General features: G+C 47.1%; 1 protein-coding gene across 1 annotated transcript in view; it reads left to right on the forward strand.

Moving 5' to 3' along the window:
* The window catches only part of TTYH2 (tweety family member 2), a 131,630-nt gene that overhangs the window by 59,899 nt on the left and 51,578 nt on the right, over nucleotides 1-20,153 (forward strand). The window contains exons 4-6 of the mRNA XM_077458696.1: nucleotides 471-691; nucleotides 3,109-3,204; nucleotides 17,296-17,368. Of these exons, the coding sequence (XP_077314822.1) occupies nucleotides 471-691; nucleotides 3,109-3,204; nucleotides 17,296-17,368 (390 nt within the window). The remainder of the gene's footprint in view (nucleotides 1-470; nucleotides 692-3,108; nucleotides 3,205-17,295; nucleotides 17,369-20,153) is intronic.

The following is a 20,153-nucleotide window of genomic DNA, read 5'->3' on the forward strand; positions in this document are numbered from 1 at the left end:
TTTTCTTCTCTCTCTCTCGCCCTTCTTAATTTTCTTTCAAATGCTCATTATGACTTTTTTTTTTTTTACCGCCCCGATTATCACAGGCAGCACTTGGAACAATCACATTGCAATTGCCCGCTTATTGGTCCCGCCTTCCACAGGTGTTAATATATATACATCTGTAACAGCGATTGCTTCAAAAATGTTGACTTTTTTTAAAAATAGAAGATTAGATTAGACAGATAGCAGAATGTAGAGGAGGGTCATATATTTATATATAAAAAACCCTGCCGTCTTGCATTTAAAAAAAAAAAAGTCCCTGACCCTTTCCAAAAATGCAGCGGCTGAAAAAGGCATAGATATGAATGTGTCCCCATAGGAAACCATGTTAAATGAAGTGTAGTGTGCTTCTGCAAAAAGCATCAAAAGAAGCATAAGTTAATGCTGTCATCCATGCTGCACTGCTGAACCTCTCTGTCTTCCAACAGGTATCCGGCACCACCCACAAGATGAAGGAGAACCTGGATCAGCACCTGCTGAGGCTAAACGAGATATTCGCCGCCCACGGCGACTACGTCCAGACCCTGCGATTCATGCAGATCATGGCCAACAGTGTTGTCACACAGCTTAGCAGTCTTCCCAACTTCGAGGTGACCAGCGGACAGCTTTCCGCTGTAGCAAGACAGGTCAGCTTCATCGAGTACTACAGGTAAAGAGACCATATGCCAGGAGTGGACGGGTGCACTCAGAATTCAGGAACCAGTCAGTCCCAGCTAGAATTCAGCTGGCACTGTGTCCCTGGAGGTGCAGTAGCATGCCCATGGATGTAAACGGGAACACTGACCGATATTTGTTTTTTTAGATTTGGACAGGTTGGTCAAGAGTTGGATCCTCTGCTGGGGTGTTTTATTTATTTATTCATTTTTTTTTTCATTTTTTTTAGCGTCTGTGTCCCCTTTGGAAAGATTTTGCCTCTATCATGTCACCAGGGCAAAAGTGGGTCACAGGCAGAAACAAAAACAGAGGTTATAACCCTTATGTCCTAGTAAGAATGGTTCGAGACATTTCCCTTCAATTCCTACATGGGTGACACTGCAGGAAGTAAGAGGAAATCTCCTTGGCGAGGACACCTATGACAGAGGTTACCCACTCTTTCTAAATGTCTGCAGATTCTCCTGGTGTTGGTGAACCTCAAAGAGACAACATTAAGTGGTCCATTCGGCAAAAAGTTTCTACGTGTACTTACCCAGCCTCACTTTCTTCCGTTACCCCACCTGCCTACGCTGTGGTATCTTCTGGTATCAGAGTTTAGACAAAAGAGTGATTCCACTGCATGCCTCGTGGCATGCCTCATGCGACGCCACAGCATTTCCCTTATGCGACGCCACGGCGTTTCCCTTATGCGACGCCACGGCGTTTCCCTTATGCGACGCCACGGCGTTTCCCTTATGCGACGCCACGGCGTGCCTCGTGCGACGCCACGACGTGCCTCGTGCGACGCCACGACGTGCCTCGTGCGACGCCACGACGTGCCTCGTGCGACGCCACGACGTGCCTCGTGCGACGCCACGACGTGCCTCGTGAGACGCCACGACGTGCCTCGTGAGACGCCACGACGTGCCTCGTGAGACGCCACGACGTGCCTCGTGAGACGCCACGACGTGCCTCGTGAGACGCCACGACGTGCCTCGTGCGACGCCACGGCGTTTCCCTTATGCGACGCCACGGCGTTTCCCTTATGCGACGCCACAGCGTTTCCCTTATGCGACGCCTCGGCGTGCCTCATGTTAGTGAGGGCTTCAGCAGTTTGGGGAGGCAGTGCTGGAATCTGCTAAAAATGTTTGAGGTGCGTGAAATCATGAGGTGTTCAGTCCAAAGAAAAGACAGCGGTACATTGATGACGTCTCCAGCAATAAGGCTTTATTCCAGCAAAATAAACTTGGCCCTCCCAGAGACCTTCCCTTCTGACGTGTTTCACCACTCAAGGTTTCATTGTAGAGGGTCTGGGTGGAAAAGTCTGTCTCCCCCGCCAGATGTTGCAAGATGAAAATCTTGCTCTCTATGTGGAAGCAATGGTCCCTCTACAGAGGTCCAACACCCCCCCCCCCCACCACCCCTTTTACTATGTCAGGTCTGGAGCTTTGAAATCAGCAGAGCTCATACTCCCTTCTGATTGGAGAGCCACAACCGAAGTAGCAAAGCTTGTCCCCTGCCAGATGTTGCAGATTGAGACTGTCGCTCCCTATGTGAAAGCGGTGGTCTCTCTGCAGATGTCCGACACTTCCGCTGCTGCTTCAGAACCAGAGCTCTCCAGTGTGAGCGTGAGCTTTGCCGATTGCAAAGCTGTAGCCCTGACTCAACAGGAAGCGTGTTAGGCCTTTGCAGAGATACCACCGTTTCCACACAGATGGCAAGGGTCTCAACCTGCAACATATGGCAGGAGACAGGATTTTCTATTATGAGTGGATTTTGATCTTCATTAAAAAAAAAAAAAAACAGCTTCAGCCTGGGAAAAAGAAAAACCCTTCTCTCCTGCTAGATGTTCCAGTTAGAGACCACTGTGGAAGCAGTAGTCGCTCTGCAGATGTCCAGCCTTCTGAGTCAGAGCTCCCCAATAAGAAGTGAGCAATGAGCATTGCTAAATTGCAACACTGTAGCCCTGACTCAGCAGTTAGTATATTGGGCATCTGCAAAGATACCACTGTTTCCACACAGGGTCTGCCACTTCTGGCAGGGGACAGGCTTTTCAAATTGGGCTGTGGCTGGTTTAGAAGATTGAAATCCACCCAAAATCCCAAGTCACCAGCATGCAGATCTGGGTGGGTATTACCAGCCTAGGGTTGATCAGTACCTGTGAGGTAAGGGACAAAAACTTTTTTGGGCCTCTTTGTGTTTGGAGGTTTGCTGCATTTGGACGCCTGAGCAGGAGCTCACAGTTGTAGTTGTACATGGCAGATTGCAGTTTTAACACTTTGTATCATAGAACTGTACTGTAAATATAGAACTCATGCCATGGGACTCGGGGATGATGGGGGGGAGGGGGCATTGTGGGTTATGGGCACGGGCGATCGTTTACTGCACGGTGCCAGGATTAATAACGAGGGCTTTTCCTCCTTCGTGTTGCAGGTGGCTCTCCTACCTTCTCCTCTTCATCTTTGACCTGGTGGTCTGCCTTGCCACATGTTTGGGACTGGCGAAGCGATCCCGATGTCTGCTAGTCACGTAAGTATAGAAAAGATCAAACGCTCAACCCACCATTGAACGGCCTTGAAAATTACATTACAGAAAATTACATTTTTAACCACTTGCTTACTGGGCACTTAAACCCCCCTCCCGCCCAGACCAATTTTTAGCTTTCAGCGCTGATGCACTTTGAATGACAATTGCGCGGTCATACAACACTGTACCCAAATGAAATTTTTATCATTTTTTTCCCACAAATAGAGCTTTCTTTTGGTGGTATTTAATTACAGCTCGGAGTTTTATTTTTTTGCTAAACAAACAAAAAAATGCAAAAATAAATAAATCATGTTTCATAGTTTGTTATAAAATTTTGCAAACGGGTCATTTTTCTCTTTCATTGAAATTCGCTGATAGGCTGCACTGGTGGGCACTGATAGGCTACACTGATAGGCTGCACTGTTGGGCACCGATAGGCTGCACTGGTGGGCACCGTTAGGCACGGTTAAGACGGTACTGATGGGCACAGATAAGGCGGCACTGATGGGAAAAGATGGGCACAGATAAGATGGTACGGATGGGTGGCACGGATGGGCACGTATAGGTACCACTGATAGGTGGCACTGCTGGGCACTGATAGGTGGCACTGCTGGGCACTGATGGGCGGCACTGCTGGGCACTGGTAGATGACACTGATGGGCACGGATATGTGGCATATGAGGTGCAGCACTGTTGAGGCAGATTGTGGGCACTGATGGGTGGCACTGTGGGCACTGATGGGTGGCACTGTGGGCACTGATGTGTGGCACTGTGGGCACTGATGTGTGGCACTATGGGCACTAATGGGTGGAACTATGGGCACTAAGGGGTGGTACTGATGAGTGGCACATTTACTATATATATGTTGCACTGGCAGGGGGCAGGTGGGCACTGATGGCTTGGCCGTGATCGGGACTGAAGTCCCTCTCACGGCCTCCGGTGATTGGCTGTTTTTTTTTTTTTTTCGCTGACAGCGCGAGGAGGAAAATAGCCGATTACCGGCTCTGTTGTGATCACATGATCAGCTGTCATTGGCTGACAGCTGATCACGTGGTAAGGGGTCGGGATCGACCCCTTGCTTCGATCCGTGATCAGGCGAGTCTCATAGACTCGTTGATCACAGAGTGTGCCGCGCGCGCCCCTCCGGGGGCGCGCAGGCCGCTCGTGCACGGGACGACATCAATAGACGTAGTCCCGGCAAAGGAGGTCCGCGCTGTAGCCGTCATTCGGCTATAGCGCGGATCCCTAGTGGTTAATACAGCGGGTAAAAGAAGTATTGAACACGTCACCGTTTTTCTCGGTAAATATATTGGTGAAGGTGCTTTTGTCATGAAATGTTCACCTCGTGTCGATAACCCATGCAATCCAGACATACAAAGACACCAAAACGGCTACGTTCTAAAAATGAAGTTCTGTGTCATAAGATGGGATGACACCAGGAAAAAGTATTGAACACGCTAACTGAAATGTGTTCAAGACGCAGGCTCCTGTATGGAGGAATGAGTCGCATGCGTTGCTCAGGTGTGATTTCGGCCCGTTCTTCCACAGTCTTCAGATCTTGAAGGTTCCGGGGACCTCTTCTATGAACTCTGATCTTTAGTTCTTCCCATAGATTTTCTATTGGATTCAAGTCGGGTGATTGGCCGGCCCATTCTTTATTTTCTTTCTTTGAAACCAATTGAGAGTTTCCTTGGCTTTGTGTGTTGGGATGATTGTCTATGAAATGTCCGCCCCTCGTTTCATCTTCATCATCCTGGTAGATGGCAGCAGATTTTTATTAAGCATGTCTTGGTCCATTTTTTCCATTCATCCTTCCTTCAATGATATGAAGTTTGCCAGTACCGTATGCTGAAAAACAGCCCCACCCCCACCATGATGTTCCCACCTCCAAACCTCACTGTTGGTATGGGGGGGGTGTTTTTGGGGGTGATGTGCCGTGTGACCTCCAAACATGGTGTGTATTACGGCATCCATAGAGTTCAATGTTGGTCTCCTCTGACCAGACTATCTTCTCCCCGTATTTCACAGACTTGTCTAAATGTTGTGCAGCAAACTTTAAACAAGCTTCAACTTCAATGGAGTCTTGTGTGGTGAGCGTGCATACAGGCCATGGCGGGTGAGTGCATTACTTATTGTGCACCTGCTAATTCTAGGTCTTTCTGAAGCTCTCCACAAGTGGTCCTTGGCTCTTGGACACCTTATGATAATTCTTTTTCACTCCTCTGTCGGAAATCTTGGGAGGAGCACCTGGTCGTGGGTGGTTTATGGTGAAATGATGATCTTTGCACTTCCGGATTATGGCCCCAACAGTGCTCACTGGAACATGCAGATGTTTAGAAATCCTTCTGTAACCAATGGCATCAGTATGTTTTGCAACAATAAGGTTGCAAAGGTCTTGAGAGAGCTCTTTGCTCTTACCCATCATGAGATGTTTCTTGTGTGACACCTTGGTAATGAGACCCTTTTCTATAGGCCATCAGTTAAGACTGAACCAGCTGATGTTAATTTGCTCCGACAAGGGGCAGGATTTCTTTCTAATTACGTATAGATTTCAGCTGGCGTCTTGCTTTCCATGCCTTTTTGCACCTTCCTTTCTTCACGTATTCAATAAGTTTTCTCCGTGTCATTCCATTTTATTATACATAACTTCATCTCTGACCTTATTTGTTATGGTGACTTTGTATGTATGGATTGTTACCAACATGTGGGGTAAATTTCATGCCAATAGTGCCCTTAGAAATATATTTGCCTAGAAAAATGGTGACATGTTCAATACTTTACCTGCTGTATATTCTTCAATAACTGAAAAGGATATAAATACTCATTGGGAGCACCAAATGCCTTTTACAAGTCCAGATATTACCTTGTAAAAGTAGCCGTGACATCATCACTGTGCTGTACATAACCTGTGCAGAGTAGAGCTGTGGGAGGGGCCCAGCAGGCTCCACCCACCACAGAAAACTACAGGAGGGGGTGGGGACGAGACCAGTCCCCCTGCACAAGGAGAGAGAGAGAGCAGAGCTGTGGGAGAGGCCTATCCAGCTCCACCCACCACAGAAAATTACAGGAGAGGGCGGAGACAAGACCAGTCCTCTTGCACAAGGAGAGAGAGCAGAGCTGTGGGAGGGACCCAGCAGGGCTCCACCCACCACAGAAAACTACAGGAGGGGGGCGGAGACAAGACCAGTCCTCTTGCACAAGGAGAGAGAGCAGAGCTGTGGGAGGGACCCAGCAGGGCTCCACCCACCACAGAAAACTACAGGAGGGGGGCGGAGACAAGACCAGTCTCCCTGCACAAGGAGAGAGAGCAGTAGTAAGTGGTCTTCATTACAGGAATTAATTACACTGAATTACTGCACAGATTTAGTGCACATAAACACAGTATAATACTCAATGTTTTAGTCAAATATAAAATATGATGTTGTGTTAAGTAAATGGATACCAAACGTGTCAAAATTTTAAATTGCACACACCCGTGAAATGCTGACAATCTGTAATACCTAACATTTTCCATAGGTGGCGGTTTAAAATCCTTTCCAGGCTATCAGTTTAGAATCAAAGTGATTGTAAACGATCACCTTGTACAAAAATCCATTCAATTTAAAATAGAAATGAAAGGCAAAACATTTGTGCATGTTGAGTCCCAGCATAACTAGACAGCTGTGCTGCCATGCCTAGTGTGGTCAGTTTTTGATAGGAAAGCTGAAGGACTGGCAGGTTCCCCAGGGATTTCACACACAGGAGACAATACAAAGAGAACAGGAGACTTCTTCATACCAGTAAATGGTACAGCAGACACATATCAGGAATGTGAAATGTTAGGGTAACAAATGCTTTAATTATGAATGATGGCTCTAGAATTATTGCCCTCATTCTGACATTTGTGGTGATACCTCACGTGTGATGAAACCGCTGTTTACATACATATAGAGACATCAGGAGTCCTATTAGACCTCTGATGTCTCTTCTGCCCTCCAACGCAGCTAACCAAGCATAGGTTGTGCTTGGTTAGCTGCTTCCCTGGCTGTAACAGCCTGAAACCACAAGTGACAAAGCTTCCAAGCTCATTCTTCACAAAAGAGAAAGGGGAACAGATGTTCCTCCGTCTCCTCTGTGAGAAGCAGTCCCCTTACCGTGGTCCTAGGCTCTCCAGAGGAACAGGAGAGCATGGAAACCATTACAGGCGGTGGTGGCGGTGATCACTTTTACAAAACGGCCACCATGGCTGGCTGAAGCAAATGGTACCAGAATCATGGCTACAGCCGGAGCCATGACCTTGATATGACCACTTGTTGAAAGGATGTTGTATACATACATCAATTAGCAATTTCCTAATATTCCCTACCAGTGGACAGCCGGCGTAACCAAATTGTGACGCCGGTGCAAAGGATCTCTAGAATGCTTTTTGCTCTACAGAGACAACAGGAACGGAAAATATCCTCCAAAGAAGCCCCGTGACAACCAAAACATGTTTCTGTGTGGTGTTAAAGTGGTTGTAAACCCTTACAACCAACTTTGACCTACAGGTAAGCCTAGATTAAGGCTTACCTGTAGGTCCAAGAAATATTTCCTAAACCTACACGGTTTAGGAGATATTTCCTGAAAGACAGGCACCGCTGTCTACGGCACATGCGCGGGAGTGACGTCTGAGCGCGCCGCGGTCAACGGCGATATGCCGCGAGTGGCGGCTCCCGTGCGCATGCGAGGGAGTGGCGTCATCGCGGCTTCGCCCAATGACAGCGGCGGAGCAGGAGACCCACCGAGAAGATGGATGCGGTGGACTACAGGGGACAGCGGTGACTTCGCTGGCTCCTGTGTCAGGTAAGTGACACATAATGGACTACTATGCGATGCGATGCGATGCATAGTAGTCCATTATGCTTTACCTTTGCAGGGAATCAAAGAGGAAGTAAACTCATCAGGGTTTACTTCCTCTTTAATACCTTTCTGAAGAACACTTGGAACTGAGCTACTGTAGTACCACATCGAAATACAGTACACCAGTACACTCCTAATGGAAGCACGCTAAAAGGAACCTGGCGGTTTATCTTCCAGACCAGTTTTCTTGAGCACTCTCGGGAGATGTATTTGCTGCTGCGCTTTCCTAATGACCACAGTAGTGTTAGAAGACCAGGATACGCTTCCCTCAGAAATAGAAGTTCCTAAACATTTAAAGGGAGTGCCCTTCACACAGTCCACATTTATGTGAAGTGGGACTGAATTGCATATTGTACACTATAAAAAGTTTACATCATCACGCCTATCTATAGTAGATGGTCAAATAAAAGTGGACTCTGATCCAAATGATAGAGTTCATATTTTTCCAGTGAAGGATCCTGTTACTGCTACAGTAAGGTCAGGGCCGTCTTTAATATTGATTGGACCCTGGGCAAAAAAAAAAATGTGGGTGCCCCCCTTCCATGCAGTTTTGCTCTCCACCTGCTTTGAGACATATAATAAAAAGCAGCAAGACTCAAAATCAGTTTACTGATTCAGATCAGAGGTTGCTAGAGGTTACTGATTCAGATCAGAGGTTGCTAGAGGTTACCGATTCAGATCAGAGGTTGCTAGAGGTTACCGATTCAGATCAGAGGTTGCTAGAGGTTACCGATTCAGATCAGAGGTTGCTAGAGGTTACCGATTCAGAGGTTGCTAGAGGTTACCGATTCAGATCAGAGGTTGCTAGAGGTTACCGATTCAGATCAGAGGTTGCTAGAGGTTACAGCACATCATTTCTGCTTGTTGATTGGTTGCTAGAGATTACTGTACATCAATACTGCTCATTGATTGGTTGCTATAGGTTACTGCACATCCTTGCTGCTTACTAATTGGTTGCTAGAGGTTACAGCACATCATCTCCTCACTTCCTGCACGCCATGGACTGGGGAGATGAGGGGGCCCATTAATAGACATTAAGCTCCTAGGGATCCTAGGACTCCTGGGCTCAGTGGAAGTGCAGTGTAGACTTTCAAGCATGCCCCTTCACCTCCCCAGTGGGCAGCATTCAGTATAGGTAATGGTGGATATGACATCAGGGGGGGAATGATATACATATGAATATCGCCTCTATTTACATATGACTGTTGTCACTATTTACATGTCAATGTCAGTATTTACATATAAAGATAGGCTTTGCAGGTGAATCATCTGTACACAACAATAGGGCAGAGCTGGGCAGCATTAGTAACAGAACTTCACACTGAGATATCGGGACACAGCATGGGACTAAAACCTCAAGGAACAAGGGAATTTAAACTGGGATAGTCGCCAAGTATGAGGCAGATGCTTTGGGCCCCACAACAATGACAGGGCCCAGGGCAGCTGCCCCTTTTGCCCTGCCTTAAAAATGGCCCTGAGTAAGGTAGGTTTAGATTAGAGGAACTCCAGTGTCCTCAACCCTACTGAACACATTTGGGATGAATTGGAACACCAATTGTGACCCGGGTCTTTTATTTTTGGTGCCCAGCATGAGATCGGATGTGTGCTCCAGGTCTTCTCATCCAACATCTGTACCTGACCTCATAAATGGGCACAAATTCCCATAGGCACCCTCCAAAATCTTGTAGGAAGCTTCCCAGAAGAGTAGAGCCTGCTCCGTGAAGACACGGTTTGACCAGTTTGGTGTGGAGGAACTCAAGTGAGTCTTCTCTTCAACCTTACTGAACATCTTTTGGAATGAATTGGAACACAGATGGCGAGCCAGGTCTTCTCATCAACAACATCAGTCCTGTCCTTGGGGGTTCATGATTACATTTTTTTTTTTATTAATAATGGTAATAGGGTCCTCTCACTCCAAAAAGATACACTCTACGGTCCAAAGGATGTGAGCACTCCTTCAAATGATGGAGTTCAGGAGTCTCCAGCGAAGGGTCCTGGTAATTCTCCATCATACAGAGACATTGTAGACAATTGTGCTTTTCCAACCTTGTGGTAACAGTTTGGTGAAGACCCTTTGCTGTTCCAGCATGAATGTGCCCCCCCCCCCCACCCACCTTTCTCCCGTGTACAAAGCCAGCTCCATAAAGACATGGTGTGACCAGTTTGGGATGGACAAATTTTGAGTGTCCTGCACAGAGCCCTGGCCTCAACACCACTGATCACCTTCGGGGGGGGAATTGGAACACAGATTGTGGACCAGATCTTTTCATCCATATCAGTACCTGACCTCACAAAGGACAACCCCAAAAATCTTGTGGAAGGTCTTCTAAGAGGATGTTATAGCCACAATATTGGAGCAACGCCATATTAATGGTCATGGGGGGGGGGGGGGCAACTCCATATTAATGGACATGATTTTGGAATAGGATGTACAACTCAACCTTGTGGTAACAGTTTGGTGAAGACCCTTTTCTGTTCCAGCATGGCTGTGCCTCTGTGTACAAAGCCAGCTCCATAAAGACATGGTGTGACCAGTTTGGTGTGGAGGAACCATGGCCATGGTTTTGGAATGGGATATCTTCTCTGCCTCACTGAACAGGGGAATTACTAAAGTGTAGGAAGAATGAGAGCACCACACCAATGTCATCACCCATTGTGAAGTTTATCCCACATATAAAACCATCATGTTTTGATTGTTCAAAGTCTCCTCCTTTTCCCTCCCCAAAAAGACCCCCCGGAGGGCATCACTAAAGTATAGGTGGAATGAAAGCACTACACCAATATCAATAGTTCTCCATAAAGTTTATCTCGCATAAAAACAAAACATGTCTCAGGGACTCAAAGTTTCTTTCTTCAAGGCTTGTAAAGTCGACGTGGATCAATGAAAAATGGTCATGGACTCTAATAACGGATGGAGGATATATATGTACAGCACCATGCAGGTGGTCAGATAGTCCTGTGCTGGTGCGCCTGTGGCAATCCATTTATAAACTTTATGGTGGGCTGTTGATAGTGGTCTGGCACTTCCATTGTTCCCACGCTTTAATGATCCCCCTCTGTGGTCTTTTTGGGATACCCCTGCCAATGGAAAGCAGCCCCTAAGCTTTTAACACCATACTATATTGTCCAGTATATCATAACTGCATTCAGTGCTCCTACGCAAGACAAAAACTGACTAAACAAGTTTGGTCAACAAAAGAGGGCCAACCTTATATTCCATATTAAAGCCGATGGTTTGTGAATGGGACTTCTAACAAGCTCATATGGATGGAGCAGTCAGGTGTCCACGATCTCTTGGCCATATAGTGTAGTTATCAGTAGGGTCTCCATGTTGTGAAGGTCTGTAGCAAAGACCCAGAGAACAACGTGCATTGGGAATAAGGCCAACAACCTCCTCCAGGTTTTGGAATGGGATGTACAACAAGCTCATATAGGTGTGATGGTCAGGTGTCCACAAACTCTTGGTGATATGGTGTAGCTATAAGTAGAGACCCATGTTGTGAATGTCTCTCTAGTAATGACACTAGAGAAGAACATGAGTTTGGAATAAGGCTAACGTCTTCCTTCAGGTTTTTGGAATGGGATGTCTAACAGGCTCATATAGATGCAATAGTCAGGTGTCCACAAACTTATTTCAGTATAGTGTAGCTATCAGGCCCCAATGTTGGGAAAGTCTCTGGTGATGACCCAAAGAAGATGTTTTGGGAATAAGGCCGACCAACAACTTCCTCCATGTTTTGGAATGGAATGTCCACCAAGCTCATATACAGTAGGTGTGATGGTCAGGTGTCCACAAACTCTTCATCATATAGTGCAGCTATCAGTACAGCCCCCATGCTGGGAAAGTCTCTGGAGATGAAGATCATGTGTTGGGAATCAGACCATCAGCCACCTCCTGGATTTGGAATGGGATATCCTACAAGCTTGTATAGGTATTATAGTCAGGTGACCACAAGCATACGGCAGGGTTGGATCTAACCTGATATGGGGGTGCAGTATAAAAAGCCAGCAGTGTGACAACGTTTCAGGGAACCAGTTTTCCCTGTTAAATCGGCTTGCTTCTGTACCATGAGTCACAATCTGGAAATGAACACTGGTATATCCTGGGTTGTCATTAGATTAGGGTGATTAAACCAAACTTGTGCCTCCTTATATCAAGTGTCCCTGTCGGAGTGCCCCCTTACATCAGTTGCCCCCTTACATCAGTTGCCCCCATCAGAGTGCCTCCTTGCATCAGTTGCCCCCATCAGAGTGCCTCCTTGCATCAGTTGCCCCCATCAGTGTGCCTCCTTGCATCAGTTGCCCCCATCAGAGTGCCTCCTTGCATCAGTTGCCCCCATCAGAGTGCCTCCTTGCATCAGTTGCCCCCATCAGAGTGCCTCCTTGCATCAGTTGCCCCCATCAGAGTGCCTCCTTGCATCAGTTGCCCCCATCAGAGTGCCTCCTTGCATCAGTTGCCCCCATCAGAGTGCCTCCTTGCATCAGTTGCCCCCATCAGAGTGCCTCCTTGCATCAGTTGCCCCCATCAGAGTGCCTCCTTGCATCAGTTGCCCCCATCAGAGTGCCTCCTTGCATCAGTTGCCCCCATCAGAGTGCCTCCTTGCATCAGTTGCCCCCATCAGAGTGCCTCCTTGCATCAGTTGCCCCCATCAGAGTGCCTCCTTGCATCAGTTGCCCCCATCAGAGTGCCTCCTTGCATCAGTTGCCCCCATCAGAGTGCCTCCTTGCATCAGTTGCCCCCATCAGAGTGCCTCCTTGCATCAGTTGCCCCCATCAGAGTGCCTCCTTGCATCAGTTGCCCCCATCAGAGTGCCTCCTTGCATCAGTTGCCCCCATCAGAGTGCCTCCTTGCATCAGTTGCCCCCATCAGAGTGCCTCCTTGCATCAGTTGCCCCCATCAGAGTGCCTCCTTGCATCAGTTGCCCCCATCAGAGTGCCTCCTTGCATCAGTTGCCCCCATCAGAGTGCCTCCTTGCATCAGTTGCCCCCATCAGAGTGCCTCCTTGCATCAGTTGCCCCCATCAGAGTGCCTCCTTGCATCAGTTGCCCCCATCAGAGTGCCCCCTTGCATCAGTTGCCCCCATCAGAGTGCCCCCTTGCATCAGTTGCCCCCATCAGAGTGCCCCCTTGCATCAGTTGCCCCCATCAGAGTGCCCCCTTGCATCAGTTGCCCCCATCAGAGTGCCCCCTTGCATCAGTTGCCCCCATCAGAGTGCCCCCTTACATCAGTTGCCCCCTTACATCAGTTGCTCCCATCAGAGTGCCCCGGTACATTAGCTGTCCTCATCAGACTAACTCATTGATCAGTGGTTTCTCTCTTGGGCTCCATTCACACCTGAGCATATCGTTTTACTGGCATTTTTAAACCTTTTTTTTTTTTAAAGCGTATTAGAAGTGTATTACAAGCGTTTCGCAGCTTCAGACATTTTTGTTTAGCCTATAGAAAGCACTAGGGGGAGAACTGCTATTTAAGCGTTTTACAATCGTTCTTCTGCTCAAGTCAGGCGTTTCTATTGAAGTCTACGGGGCCAAAAACGTTTGTAATCTGCCAGAAAGAAGCTCATGTACTTTTTTGAGCTTTAGGCGTGTTGCTTCAGGCGGCAGAACGCTCATATGTGAACAGGGGTCATTGAAATGAATGGGATTTTGCTTGTTGGGTGTTTTGGGGCTTCAGAGCTGAGCGTTTTATAAGCTGAAAAACACTCGGGTGTGAAAAGGGCCTTGGAGATCTTGAGGGCACAACTAAAATCTAGGGGGGGGGTGGGTGGCCGCATCTCCCCTGCCGCCCCCTCCCATCCCCCCCCCTCCCAGATCAGGCCCTGGCATATAAGGCCATATAATCTGCATATATGCTCACATAGACACACACAGGTGTAAATATAATTACGTGTCGGCACTGCCTTTTGGTTTCCCTTTTAGCTCTTTTGTTCTGGGCTCTAATCATATTTGTAGAGACACACATGTCTATATATAGAGGTTAAGCCAATTAAAACGCAACTCCTCAAATGCGTTAGCTCTGTAATGTGTTGCAGTTAAGTAATTGCATTGGCTTTGCTGCCTTTATATGATAATAATTGGCTCGTTACAGCGCAGTGCTGGAAGCCTTTTGTATCTTGGAGAAGGGGGGAAAACAAGTAAGCAGACAGGCAGATAAAGCCATTGAAGCTTTCCATCTGTCGGCGGGACCCTCCTGGGATGCTCTGATTACAGGTTCCTGCATCTCCCCGCCTCCTCCTGGCGCACCCATTGATTTCAGATCGTCTTGTTTGGGATGGAGATGAGGGTACCAGCCAGGAGATAGAAGCTAATTGCCAAGGAGCCAGAGGTCTGCAGTGGACATGAATAATACAGTAGTGGGATAGGGCCGGGCTGTGTTTGTTTGGACTTCACGCCCTAAAGATAAGACGGGAGAGTTGGATGCAGTGTTTGGACCGCCTGAAAAAAAGGAAGACCGTGATTAAGCCAAATTCAGCCAGTTAGATGATGGAATTGTCTTGTTAAAGGAGAACCCCCTCACAAATGTTTTAGCAAACCCTTAGGTCAATCAAAGAGAACGTTTCACCTTGTCCATTCAGGATCTCCTTATAGCCCACCCGTAGACCTTATACTGGCCTTCACGTGACTCCTGTGCTGTTCCTTCTTCCACCCCAATTGCCATAAAATACCCTGTACGCCCGGGTATAGGAGAGCATGTCACCTTCTTCCATGATGTGCTGGAGCCTCATTGCCACCACAGGTGGTGATATAATGGAGGAGGGTGACATCGTAAGTGCCTAGATCAATTGACACCATATATTTTGCTGCAAAGAAAGAAGGAAGGGTAGTATAAGGAGGTTGGGGCTTGGGTTTTAAAGGAACCAGTCACTCTTCCCTGAATGGTCTTGTTTACATGTTCCTTCACAAGCCATGAAAGCATGTCCGGGTACTCCAGTTTCCTCCCACACTCCAAAGACATGCCGGTAGGTTAATTGGCTTCTGTTCAAAATTGGCCCCTAGTATATGAACGTGAGTTGGGGACCTTGGATTGTGGGCTCCTTGTGGGTAGGGACCGATGCATGGGCGTCCGCAGAACTTTTTTCAAGGGGGGGGCATAATTTTAGGATCACCCATGCACCGCCCCTTTTCGACAATGTCATTATCAGATTATCATGGTCAGAGACTGCAGACTTAGTACATTCCCTAGGATAAGTAATGGATAATGGCCAACAGACCCTCTTACCAGACCCAGCAAAACAACACCAGTGACCCCTCCGGCTGGACGATCGCTCACTCGCCCTGGGGGTGACTCTGGTCAGTAGTGTAGCATGTCTGTACCCTGGCAGTGACTCATTCTTTCTCTCTCTGGTGGTGCTGGACAGCATGGTTCTCTCTGGTGGTGCTGGACAGCATGGTTCTCTCTGGTGGCGTGGGGCAGTGTAGTTTTCTCTCTGGTGGTGTGGGGCAGTGTAGTTCTCTCTCTGGTGGTGCTGGACAGCATGGTTCTCTCTGGTGGCGTGGGGCAGTGTAGTTCTCTCTCTGGTGGTGCTGGACAGCATGGTTCTCTCTGGTGGCGTGGGGCAGTGTAGTTCTCTCTCTGGTGGTGTGGGGCAGTGTAGTTCTCTCTGGTGGTGTGGGGCAGTGTAGTTCTCTCTCTGGTGGTGTGGGGCAGTGTAGTTCTCTCTGGTGGTGTGGGGCAGTGTAGTTCTCTCTCTGGTGGTGTGGGGCAGTGTAGTTCTCTCTCTGGTGGTGTGGGGCAGTGTAGTTCTCTCTCTGGTGGTGTGGGGCAGTGTAGTTCTCTCTCTGGTGGTGCTGGACAGCATGGTTCTCTCTGGTGGTGCTGGACAGCATGGCTCTCTCTGGTGGCGTGGGGCAGTATAGTTTTCTCTCTGGTGGCGCTGGGCAGTGTGGCTCTCTCTCTGGCTTCTGCCCAGCACAATCCTTGTTCTTTTTCCTGTAGCACTCTCTCCCTCAGGCTACAGTCTCTCAATCTCTCGATCGAGCTGTATCCTCCTCCCTGTGGAAAATGGGGCCTCCAATCTTTGGGACTACATGTCCTATGATTCTCTCCTCTCCTAGTCTCCTTTGATTGCCCCTCAGTTATGGCCAATAGGGAAGGAACAGAGCGGGCAGGAAGCTGGGCGAGGAACCTGGTGAGAGCCGTCGTCTCTTCTCCCTGACAGGAGAAAGGGTGGGGTGACCGGGGGAAACCTGATAGCACCGCCACCAAATTCTCTGCTGGACTGAACTCGGAAAAGAGCCCGCAGTTACACTACACTGATAGGGGGGCTTGGCAGAACCTTGATGGTGTCACCCCACTGGTGGGTTGCACATGTGTGTGGGCTGCCCGCACCCCGATAGGGATGGAACTGTGTTGAATTTAAGATCTCATCCCTGATTCCGGGGGGGGGGGGGGGCACTTGACCCCCTTTGCCCCTACCTGCGGACGCCCATGGACGGATGTGGGTGTTACGATGTATGTGTGGAGTGCCACATGAATTGGGCGGTGCTATATGGGTACCTTTAAATAAATAGGGATAATTGTAGATACGCACCCACACTCGCTCAGGTTGGACTGGTGTCTATTCAACCTTACTAACTATGTAACGTAATGTCTTAAAAATGTAATCCCAACAAATTTTTTATTTTTTTTGATGAAGTAGGGAAGGGTTCCACCCCTTGTCAGGTTTTATTTGTCTCTGTTGGAGATGATTTACCTTTCTGTGGGATTACCAGGACAGGAAGTGAGTGAAAATCTTCCCAGTAGGTACACAAATAGCAATAAAAAAAAAAAAAACGTAAAAGGCACTGAAAAAAAAAAAAGAGGTTGTGGCTGTAGTTCCAAGCTCAACTATCGTAACTACTCAAAATCAGTTTTCCATTCTGTTTATCGATGGACGCAGTGAAGATCAGTAGATCTTGACCCCAAGGTTATAGTGCCACCTGCAGGAGTAGGATGCTAGGTACAACACATAAAAAGACAGCCTAGGGTTGGCTCCTGCTGGTGGACAACCCTCCATCTGCTAACGCGCCTTCAGTTTTTTTCCTAGCGTCAAGGAGATAGGTCATTAGTATCCATACTATGATTTTTTTATTTTTATTTTTCCCACAATTTTTTGCCATGACACAAGCATTGATTGTAGTAAATAGGCTTCGCGCGGCTAGATGAAATGAATAAAATGTGTGCAGTGATTTTGGAATGGCGTTACATGGCAACCGAGTCTTTCTGTTTTATTCCAGGATGCTGCTGTTCGGGTTGATGACCATGCTGCTGAGCTGGACTTCTCTGGCACTTGACACATCTTCCGCTGTGGTAAGTTTCCCATTCCTCTGCTTTTTTTTTTTTTTTTTAACTTTTTTTTTTTTATTTATTTTTTGTTTTGTTTTTTACAATGAAAGTTTTTCTTAAGCAAGGAAAGGCAACAACTAAAGCTAATACAGCATTGGCATCGTTTTCGTTTTTATTATTTATTTTACCTTTTTATTTATTTTTAAACTGTTTTAAAAAAATAAATAAAAAATTGTCACTTTTATTCCTATTACAAGTAATGTAAACATCCCTTGTAATAGAAAAAAAAAAAAAAAAGCATGACAGGGCCTCTTAAATATGAGATCTGGAGTCAAAAAGACCTCATATTTACACTAAAATGCAATAAAAAATAAAAAAGGTAATTAAAAAATATTATTTAAAAAAAATAAATGGCCCTACGTAGAAATTGTAACATAACATAGTAGGTGAGGTTGAAATGCACACATTCTTTTTTGTATAGATGTAAAAATGACAGATTTTGAAATGTACAACCAACTGCTGCCCCCAACGCAGAGGCAGGGGGTAGAGTTTCTTGTTAAAATAAGAAAAGAGGAGAGAGAGAAAAAATAAAATAAAAATAAAAAAATTCACTGGGAGGGGGGAAAGGGGGGACAGAAGGGAACAAGAATTCACCCGTTAAGGGGGTCATCGGTAAGGATTTGTTAACCACTTGCCGAGCGCCGATATACGTCCTCACTTTGAGGACGGAAATCGTTGCTATGGCAGCAGCTAGCTACCATAACCCCGGTATCTCCGTGTTCGGTGGTCGGATACAAGGTAAAAGTGGTCTCTGCGGCAGATTCGGAGCAAGATCACTTTTATCGGTGGCGGGAGAGGGCCCCCCCCATCCCGCCGCCAACCTCATCAGATCCTTCCCGTGGCTATGCTTGGAGATGAGGGGAAGATGGCTCTCACCCGTCTCCATGACGCTGCAGGGTGGAAGCGACGTCAAAACGTCACTTCACCCATAGCTCTTAAAGGGCCATTTTTTTAAATAAATTTTTTAAATGACAATAGTTATTTTTTTTTTTTTTTTTAGTGCAAATATGAGATCTGAGGTCTTTTTGACCCCAGATCTTATATTTAAAGAGGAAGTAAACCCTTACAAACGACTTTGACCTACAGGTAAGCCTAGATTAAGGCTTACCTGTAGGTCCAAGAAATATCTCCTAAACCTACACGGTTTAGGAGATATTTGCCCGAAAACGGGCACCATTGTCTACGGCGCGCAGGCGCACTAAACGCGGCAGTTCCAAGAATGGAGCTGCCGCATTTGTCGACTCCCGTGCGCATGCGCGGGAGTGACGTCATCGCGGCTTCGCCGCTGTCATTCGGCGGAGCTGCGAGACGCCACAAGCAAGATGGATGCGGCGGACTACAGGGGACAGCGGCGACTTCGCTGGCTCCTGTGTCAGGTAAGTGACACATAATGGGCTACTATGCGATGCATAGTAGTCCATTATGCTTTACCTTTGCAGGGAAAAAAAGAGGAAGTAAACTCATCAGGGTTTACTTCCTCTTTAAGAGGTCCTGTCATGCTTTTTTCTATTACAAGGGATGTTTACATTCCTTGTAATAGGAATAAAAGTGACACACTTTTTTTTGTTTTTAAACAGTGTAAAAATAAAAGGTAAAATAAATAATAATGAAAAAAAAAAATGTAAACGCGCCCCGTCCTGCCGACCTCGCATGCAGAAGCGAACGCATACTTGAGTAGCGCCCGAATATGAAAACGGTGTTCAAACCGTGTGAGGGATCGCCGCGATTGTTAGAGCGAGAGCAATAATTCTAGCCCTAGATCTCCTCTGCAACTCAAAACATGCAACCTGTAGATTTTTTTTTTTTAAACGTCGCCTATGGAGATTTTTAAGGGTAAAAGCTTGTCGCCATTCCACGAGCGGGTACAATTTTGAAGCGTGATATGTTGGGTGTCAATTTACTCGGTGTAACATTATCTTTCAAAATATGAAAAAAAAAATTGGGCTAACTTTACTGTTTTATTTTTTTTTTATTCAAAAAAAAGTGTATTTTTTTTTTTAAAAAGTGCACTTGTAAGACCGCTGCGCAAATACGGTGTGACAGAAAGCATTGCAACGACCGCCATTTTATTCTCTAGGGTGTTAGGAAAAAAAATGTATAGTATTTGGGGGTTCTAAGTAATTTTCTAGCAAAAAAAATGTTTTTAACTTGTAAACAACACATCTAAAAATAGAGGCCCGGTCCTTAAGTGGTTAATGCAACAGGGATCCATAGACGGTAAAGGTCAAACTAGCATGATTTCACTTGGGCCCCTTTCACACTGGGGCGGTTTTCAGGCGTTCCAGCGCTAAAAATAGCGCCTGTGTAGCGCCTGAAAAAACTGGCCCCTTTCAATCCAGTGTGAAAGCCGGAGGGCTTTCACACTGGAGCGGTGTGCTGGCAGGACGGTGAAAAAAGTCCTGCTAGCCGCATCTTTGGAGCGGTGAAGGAGTGGTGTATTCACCGCTCCTAAACCGCTCCTACCCATTGAAATCTATGGGACAGCGTGGCAATACTGCAGCGGCGCTTTGCCGGCGGTTTTAACCCTTTTTCGGCCCCTAGCGGGGGTTAAAACGACCCCGCTAGCGTCCGCAGACCGCCGCTAAAACGACGGTAAAGGGCCGCTAAAAATAGCGGCGCTTTACTGCTGACGGCCGCACCGCCCCAGTGTGAAAGGGGCCTTAGTCTGTCTAGGTCCTGAAGGTCATTCACCCCGTTGTCGGGCTGTCATATGCATCAGAATATTTGTAATGGAACCAAGCAGAGCATG

Source organism: Lithobates pipiens, unplaced genomic scaffold (genome assembly GCF_037356315.1).
Source record: "Lithobates pipiens isolate NorthernLeopardFrog02 unplaced genomic scaffold, aLitPip1_a1.2 Scaffold_28, whole genome shotgun sequence".
NCBI lineage: Eukaryota > Metazoa > Chordata > Amphibia > Anura > Ranidae > Lithobates > Lithobates pipiens.